The sequence below is a fragment of the Spinacia oleracea genome, chromosome 6, assembly GCF_020520425.1.
Source record: "Spinacia oleracea cultivar Varoflay chromosome 6, BTI_SOV_V1, whole genome shotgun sequence".
Classification (NCBI taxonomy): Eukaryota; Viridiplantae; Streptophyta; class Magnoliopsida; order Caryophyllales; family Amaranthaceae; genus Spinacia; species Spinacia oleracea.
The window spans coordinates 140,303,388-140,312,462 of NC_079492.1; the positions used below are offsets into that span (position 1 = coordinate 140,303,388).

General features: G+C 35.2%; 1 protein-coding gene across 1 annotated transcript; it reads right to left on the reverse strand.

Annotated features, from left to right (window-relative positions):
- Positions 1–2,868: 2,868 nt before the first annotated feature.
- On the reverse strand, positions 2,869–5,213 carry LOC110778082 (alpha-amylase-like). The gene is made up of 4 exons (XM_021982643.2): positions 5,055–5,213; positions 4,457–4,589; positions 3,543–4,351; positions 2,869–3,438 (listed from the first exon to the last, which is right to left on the reverse strand). The coding sequence occupies exons 1-4, from the start codon at positions 5,145–5,147 to the stop codon at positions 3,184–3,186; spliced, it is 1,290 nt and encodes a 429-aa protein (XP_021838335.1). The 5' UTR covers positions 5,148–5,213; the 3' UTR covers positions 2,869–3,183.
- Positions 5,214–9,075: the final 3,862 nt, after the last annotated feature.

The window sequence follows — 9,075 nt, forward strand, 5'->3', positions numbered from 1 at the left end:
GTTATACCTTGACTGACTTTTATTCAACAATAAAAGTCAGATCTGCCTTGTTCCTTTGAATGGGTAGGATCGAGTTCCTTTCATCAAGTTTCTTGTAATTGTTCCTCCTTCCAGGAACTTAACTCAGCAGGGTTTCCTGCTTATCAGCGAGTTCCGGCTCTGATACCAATTGTTATTCGGATGGAACACTACAAGAGGGGGGGTGAATTGTAGTATGGAACTTTCTAGCCAATTTTGCGGAATTATAAAGAAACTTTAAGCAAGTAGAGAAACAATGCAAGAGAGATTTTACGAGGAAACTTTCTACGCCCAACTAGAAAGAAAACCTCGACCCACTAGGGATTTCAACTTAAACTCTTTTCACTATAGGGCAACAACTCAGTTACAAACCTATAAGGAACTCGGGCATTACTTGAGTTCCTCTACGAACTCAAGTTCCAATAGTTGTTCCTCAAACAACTACGCTCTCACTGACTTCCCTAGAAGTCTCTCTTGACTCTTTTGCTTCACTCAAAGCCTATCAGCTTCTCTCTCATAGACTTCACTCAAAGCCTCCCCAAATACAACAGGGACTCACTCAAGTTCCTACCCCATACACATCAGGAACTCACTCAAGTTCCTGCCCAAAACTTATACAAGAATTCACTCAAACCCTTGACAAATTACCCATTACAAGAGCTCACTCAACCCTTGAACAACTCTTAAAATATAGACATTTGATAATTGATTAAACTCTAATATGTAGAGAGTGAATAACTGTAAAGGAACTCGGAACTGTCAGGAACTTGGAACTGTAGGAACTGACTCTAAAAACGTGGAAAACAAAATATAATTTCTGTAAAATTATTCCACATAAACCAGACCCTTTTTGGAATGACAACGCAAGTCAGACACTCTTGAATGAATGAGAAAGCTCTCCTTTTATAGAGGAAGAAACCTCAACCACTTTCTCCATAATCTTCTCCACTAACAACCACTAAGCCCTTCAATTTAGGCATGATCCCATGACTTTAGTCAGTAGAGAAAATCATGGAGTTAGGGCTAAGCATAATCAGGTTTTCCATGATCTCCTATTATTTCTCCACTAATGTAGTTTTTCCAAAACAACGTAAAACAATGATTTTAATTTTCTAAAACAAAACCTTTTAAATCTGATTTTAATAAAATAGAAAAATAAATTTTATTAAAATAAAATAACTAACAATCAGATTTTATTTTACAAAAAGATTAATTATTTTTTATTTATTAAAAATAAAATTTTAAACACATTAAACTACAAAAGATATTCAAAACAAATCCTAGAATGAATAGGACATTATTAAAAACGAATTTTAAATAATAAATAAATAAATATATGATATAAAAATCAGAATCCTAACTAGAATAAGATTTTATAAAAATTATCTTTTATTTTAAAAACATAAATAAATAGAGTTTTACTAGGAGATAAATACTCAAAGTCAAAGGTAAATCCCTAACAACTAGGAGTGTTAAAAGCCACGTTATTGACACTTAAAATTACCTTAAAACTAGGAGTATTCTAGGAAGATAAACTGACGTTATTTCTCATAAGTTCCGACAAGTTCCTTTTGGCACCGTGTTCCTCAATTATTCAAGTTTCTACATACTTACATGAATCCTAGAAAATAAACTCTTATTTTCTTCTTCATGCTTCATGATGCTCCAACTCAAGAGCCTCATGTTGATAGTTCCGCCTCTGGAACTTCTCCATGCTTGTTCCTACTCAGGAACTTTATACTCGTTGTTCCTCGTAGGATCTGCTGAGGAACTGATCTGTTTGTGTTCCTTTGAAGAACTTTGTTGCAGCTTGGATACTTGATTTATTGACTTGAACTCTTCATGTTTGTTTCTTCATCAAACCTATATTTGTTTCGTATACATATTGAAACTCAAACATAGGTTAGTCGTTTGCTAGTTGTCATCAAAACCATAAAGTCAGTGATGACAACCAATACAAGCAAGATGAAGAAAACCAAACTAATAAACAAGTATGCAGTAGTTAAGGACACAAACTCTAAGTCTAATGGTATACTTATATAATTAGACTTCTCTTCTGAAGTTCCCTTCACTTCTTGAGTTCCTTTCAGGAACTTCACTTCTTCTTGTATATATATTCAGAAATTTCCAACTAAATGATCTTTATTAACCTTCATTACTTGTTCATGCACATCTAAACAATACACACATTAGTTAGATAATCATCATTTGTTCATAATCATCAAAACACTATATTACTCAACAGAGAAGAAGAGAATTAAGGAAGGAGAATTTAGAGAAAGAAGTTGTAATATATTTCATGATTCAATCGTAGCTTACATCATTTGTCTATATACTACAATTCTTGTTAGTTAGCTTGAAAAACAAGTAACTCAAGCATAACAGAATTCAGTTAGAATTCAGTTGCAAACAATAACAGAAAGTCAATGCTAAATCATAAAGTCAACATATTGACTTCTAAACCTTGACTTTGTATATAATTTCCCTTAACATATAATATAAGCCTTAACTTGAGTCTCACCACACTAGTAATTATGCAAGTGCTTTTCGTTGTTCCGAACAGAAAAATATTTCAAAGATCCAAATGAAAACAAACTAATTAACTTGAACATGACTAAACCACAATGGTACGTTATTGGTTAAGAATCACTCTTCTGAGCTAAATGATCCAATCATCCAATCCAATCCAATGATACGAACAAACTACGTGGTGACGTGGAGTCAATTAGATATATTTGTATAAGTAGGAGAATCAAACCACTTGATAATCCAATAACAAATAAGAAATTAATGAACTGATCAATAACCTAGCAAGAAAACATGTATGAAGTACTACGTACGAGGCTAATATAAATAATATGGGAAATATTATTGATAAAAGTAGGTGGGTACATCGTACATATTCGTGTTCTGTTCTCCATATATGATATATGGAGTAGTACACAATTCTACTACGCATAAGATAGTGTAAGACGACATACAACAATAATGTAGAAGTAAAATAGAAAATGCTTCAAACCTTGAAAGTAATAAGAAAAAAACTTCATGCTTGTATTTGGTAAATTAATTTTTTTTTAACATGCTTTAAAATTATATATTGAAATATTAAGAAATTACATATCGCCGTATAATGCATATATAGAGCATATGCATGTCTGATGTTAATTAGGCTTGCTTCTCCCAAACACAATAGTCATTTCCATAAGTAGAAACTTTAAAATTGGAGGGAATAAGATTTCCAAGATCAGTTCTTGTTCCAAGCTTAACTATAATCTTGCCATCAATCATTGCTGCATATAAGTCTGCATTAGAGGCCATTATATTGACACTACTTGTTTCACTTATTGCGTTCCTTTGCCTGATCGAAGTCAGTTTTACAATTTCTTCCTTGAGCCCCCATTGAAAATAATGATCATAGAACTGCATAACAAAATATCGTAGAGAATTTAATTAAACATAATAAACAATTAAACATAACATCAAAGTACGTATAGTTGTGTTAAAATCGAAATGAAAGTACTTACTATGGATGGAATTCCTGGGTGTGTGAGAATATAAGCATATCCTAGCATGACTTTGTCAGAGGGAAAGGGCCATAAGTTTTGGGTTGATCCGGTATCATGATTATCAATAAAAGTAACTGCATTTTTGGGCATAATTCCTATCAACCCACTGGGCCTGCCATTCGGGTCCTTCATCCTCCACCATTCACCTTCAACAGCAGCTGCAAGAATACATTTGGTAGTGAAATCAAATGCAGAAACAACACCACCACCAGCAGCTTGTACCCATCCTGCAAGTTCATTTCTGGGGCCGTCTTGGTTGTAGTCTGGTTTGCCATCAGGATCATAGTTTTCTTTATCCCACAACTCTCCAACTGCAAAATCTGGGTTTGTCTTTTCCATGTAAATTTTGGTAATGCTAGGAGCATATCCCTTTACAAAATCAAATCTCCAACTATCAAAACCAATCTCAGACTTAAGCCAATTCATCCAATCTATCAACTCCTTTTGTACTCTTGGATTAAGATGGTCAATATCAGGGGCTGCACCATAACCAGCCCCTGTGTCTAGATTACCACTCCCATCAGAATATGGAGTATCATCCCTACAGATAGCCCAAGGACCCCAATCGAGGCGATCATCAGGCGTACCACCTTCGAAAATGCAGTATATTCCTCTTCCATCTTTTTTATCAGCACACCTATGATTTATGACTATATCTGCAACACACTTTATTCCTTTTTGGTGGAAAGCACTAATCAAGCTCTTCAAATCAGCCGCATTTCCGTATCTAGATGAGTCAAGATCATATAATCTTCCAGGTAAATATCCTGAACATCACACACAAACATAATTTAAAAGACAAGTTAAATTAATTGATTAAGCTTCTTTGTTGATCGATATTACATGCAATCCAAAATGACTCTGTATGTTACCTTGAGGAGAAACAGAGTGAGTTGGTGGAGGAAGCCAGACATGGGTAACTCCGGCTCTAGCTATGTCATCGATCGAGCTTCTGAGTGAATTGTACCACCCTCCTGGTTTGTTGCATGATTCCCAGTTGAACCCCTGAAGACCAAATAAGGATTAAGGATGATGATATGATATTCATTAATCATGCTAGCTAATTAGAAGCTAAGACATTTAATTTACAGAGTGTGTACTCCCTCCGTCCCGGAATACTTGACCTGTTTTTCTTATCGGGTCGTCCCTTAATACTTGACCTGTTTCTAAAAATGGAAATATTCTAACAATATTATATTATTTCTCACTCCACCCCTACTAACCCACCTACCCCCTACTCCATACAAAAAATAATTAAAAATTCAACTCCTACTCTCCCCAACCCTACCCCTTTACACATTTCCCACTAACTACATTAAAATAATACCCCACTATCAACTACTACCTATTAAATTAAATAAGTTAATTCAAGTCCCTTAAACTCTGTGCCGGTCAAACCGGGTCGAGTATTCCGGGACGGAGGGAGTAATAATTAATCATGCATGCATGCTAATAAGATCGATTACTGACCTGAAACAATAAGGTAGAAGAAGTACCAAAATGGAAGTGAAGTAAGAATGAGATATTTAGGCAAAGGAAAGTGAGAAGATTGAAGATCTTCATATTCACTCTGATAAATGATAATAGATACTTATTGAAGCTAACTTCGTACTATGGATGAGTTTGATAGAGTGGGCAATCGTACGAGGTATATATAGGTACCAAAAGTATGGGGGTCAGATATAAAATATTAATAAAAGTAACGCACAAATCGAGGAATGACTGGTACAACAATTGAACGTAACCGTCCAGCCGCAGCTCACTTGATATGATGTTTTAATTTTCTGGTAATCGGATGGATAGTCCTAGGATACGATCCTATCCTTTGTGACCACTAGCTTGCAGGGTAGTTAGAGCTGTTAAAATAGGCCATCGGGTCGGGTCATTTTGGGTCTCGGGTCATGATCAGGTCGGGTCATGTGGGGTCACTTTATGAATTGAGTTTGGTCGGATCATGTCGGGTTTTTTTCCCCATTTCAGGTACAAGTCGGGTTCGGGTCGAGTCATATTCGAGTCGGGTTCAATTTCGGGTTTGTAGCAGTTAATCTCGGGTTTTGGTTCAAGTTCGGATAGAATAATTTTTGGGTCGGTTAAAATTTACGTCGAGTTCACTCTCAGACATGGGTTAAGAACGAGTCAATAACTGATTTGGTCATCTCAAAATTTTCAAGCGTCAAATATTTACTCCACAAGTCGAGTCACTAATAGGCTATGTGGTAAATCGGGTTAAGGTCAATGTCGGGTCGGGTACTGAATCGAGTTACGGTCATTGTTCGGTCAGGTCAGTTCGGTTATCGGTCATCTTTCGGTCGGGTGTCGGGTTCGGGTCATACAACATCGGGTTAAAATCGATTATTGATTTTTCGGGTCGGATACAGGTCGGGTTTCGGATTACCTAATTGACCAAAGTTTCGGGTCCTGGTCCGTTACGGGTTCGATCGGTTCAGGTCAGATTTTCGAGTCCGATCAGTTTTAACAGCTCTAGGGGTAGCCAGTTGGTGTACAGTGTATTGAGCATTTGTTACGGAGTACAGTATTTGATAAGGAGTACTTAATTATTCAAATAATGAACTGATTATAATGGAATAAAGGTGTTCATCTTTCGGTCATGTAACAAACAGGTCTCCTCCAACCCTTTATGTCAAGTGCAATGCATAACGCCAACGAGAATTAGCTATATGGGATGTTAACAAGTGACCGAAATCAGTTATACCGGTGAGTATAAGTAAGAAAAAGAGATTGAAATCCAATGGTTATCCACGTGTACGTTGTCCCACATTGGAGAAATGAGAGAGAAGATACGGAGTATGGAACTCGAACTTTCTTCCTCACTGGGTTGGCCAGCCTTTAAAAGGCAAAAAACATACGAGTAGGGGGTTTAAGACCATTTACAAGCTCAATGGAAATTCGTACTTAGAGCCTATTAGCAACTAGTTTTAAATGCACGCGATGCCTGCGAATATAAGAAACAGATATGTGTTCTTACATTTAAACCTGAAATAACATGTAAAAAATATAATATAAATGTGATACGTGCGAATATAAGAAACATATAAGTTAGATAGAGTCGAGCGCATAAAAATAGATTGTTTAAAATAGTAAGAATTTATTTAAGGGGCTAGATTGATTAAAATGCTTCTTTGGGCTTTTCCTATTGGTAGGTTGTCATTATATTCTCTATTCAGCTTTGTTGGAGATGATTTTTATTGCAGAGAGGGAGCTAAACGTATGTAATCGCTAAAGCAAATTGTGGATGATATTTTAGTAATCCAAGGGGGACACGAAAAGTGTATTTACTAAAATAACATCACTTTTTCACTTATATAATAGACGTTATTGCAGAATTACCACTTACTACGTATGTATTACTACCTCCACTTCTAAATGGTCTTTACTCTTATCATTTTAGTCTATTTAATAATTTTCTTTATACTTTGTTTTATTTTTATTTTTTTTTATATGAAAATTTACTATCTAACCTTTCTTACCCCATAATATTTACAATTTTCACTCAATTCCTTTTACTCTATTATTTTTTCTTACATTCACCCAACATTTTACATATTTCTCTTACTTTATCCATATTTTATTATATATAACCAACTTTTCTACTTTTGTCTTAATATTTGTGCAAATAGTAGTCCTAAAAATCTTTATAAAACAGAGGTAGTACTAATTATCCCTCAATTTTTATAACTTGGTATTTTTCTCATTTTTCTTAATGGGGGAGCGACCATAAAAAGGTGAATGCGGACTATGCGGTGGGCGTAAGAAAAAATCAACGTAGTATAAAGTTTATAGCTTGGTATTTTACGCTCATTTTTCTCCAATGTGAAAAAGATATGTACGTAAAAGGGTTGATGCGATGGGTGTCAAAAAAATTATCAATAATGTTTTAAGGTTTTTATGAACTTAGTTTTTTCACGATGATAATCAGTAGTTGCAATATCTAATGCTCTATTTGTTTGGACGGAAATTAAAACACTTTTTCATAATTTTTTTTTAAGGTTGGCAACCATTTGTTCGTTTAATTCACTTTCCCAGAACATAAACGAATTTTTTTACAACTCTTTTGTAAGCTAAGAAACATGTGAAGGAAAAGTTTTCCTTCATGATTTCCCTATAAAATAATTTTCATGAAAAATTATTTTCCTTTGAGTGGTTTCAGTTGAAATTAACCGAGTCAAAATGAGATATCAAGACTTTAAAATTGAGATATAGAGTTCCCCTTATCTCTTCTTGTCGAGAAGTGATTATTTAATATTCATCACTACTTAAATGGACCTATCACCTGTGTACGTATTATGTGACAATTGTTTGAGAAGAGATGATATCATATTACTGTAGTTTCTGTTCATATCCAATTGTTGCATATGGTGAATATCCTTCTTTTATTTATCTAACAAACTAGTTTTTAGGCCCGGACGATGCCCCGGGTTACTACATTAATAAAATTTACGTTTACTTATATATAATTTTTTGTAATGATAACATGAAGAATGTAATAGCTTAGTGGTAAAAGCTTTATTCTTTAAACTCAAGTTCATGAGTTCAAACCTTACACAAACCATATTTGCCATTTTGTTTTTATGTAGATGAATATTACATGGAGAGAACGACCCATAAGTAGAGCGCCACGTGTCACGTATACTTTCTTATAAACGTCTTTTAATATATAGTATATGTTATTCGGATGGAACACTACAAGAGGGGGGGTGAATTGTAGTATGGAACTTTCTAGCCAATTTTGCGGAATTATAAAGAAACTTTAAGCAAGTAGAGAAACAATGCAAGAGAGATTTTACGAGGAAACTTTCTACGCCCAACTAGAAAGAAAACCTCGACCCACTAGGGATTTCAACTTAAACTCTTTTCACTATAGGGCAACAACTCAGTTACAAACCTATAAGGAACTCGGGCATTACTTGAGTTCCTCTACGAACTCAAGTTCCCAATAGTTGTTCCTCAAACAACTACGCTCTCACTGACTTCCCTAGAAGTCTCTCTTGACTCTTTTGCTTCACTCAAAGCCTCTCTGCTTCTTTCTCATAGACTTCACTCAAAGCCTACCCAAATACAACCGGAACTCGCTCAAGTTCCTACCCCATACACATCAGGAACTCACTCAAGTTCCTGCCCAAAACTTATACAAGAATTCACTCAAACCCTTGACAAATTACCCATTACAAGAGCTCACTCAACCCTTGAACAACTCTTAAAATATTGACATTTGATAATTGATTAAACTCTAATATGTAGAGAGTGAATAACTGTAAAGGAACTCGGAACTGACAGGAACTCGGAACTGCAGGAACTGACTAAAAAACGTGGAACAAATATATCTTCTTTAATTACCTTCCACGTAAACCAGACTCTGTGGAATGACCGAGAAGTCAGACACCCTTGAATGAATGAGAAAGCTCTCCTTTATAGAGGAAGAAACCTCAACCACTTTCTCCATAATCTTCTCCACTAACAACCACTAAGCCCT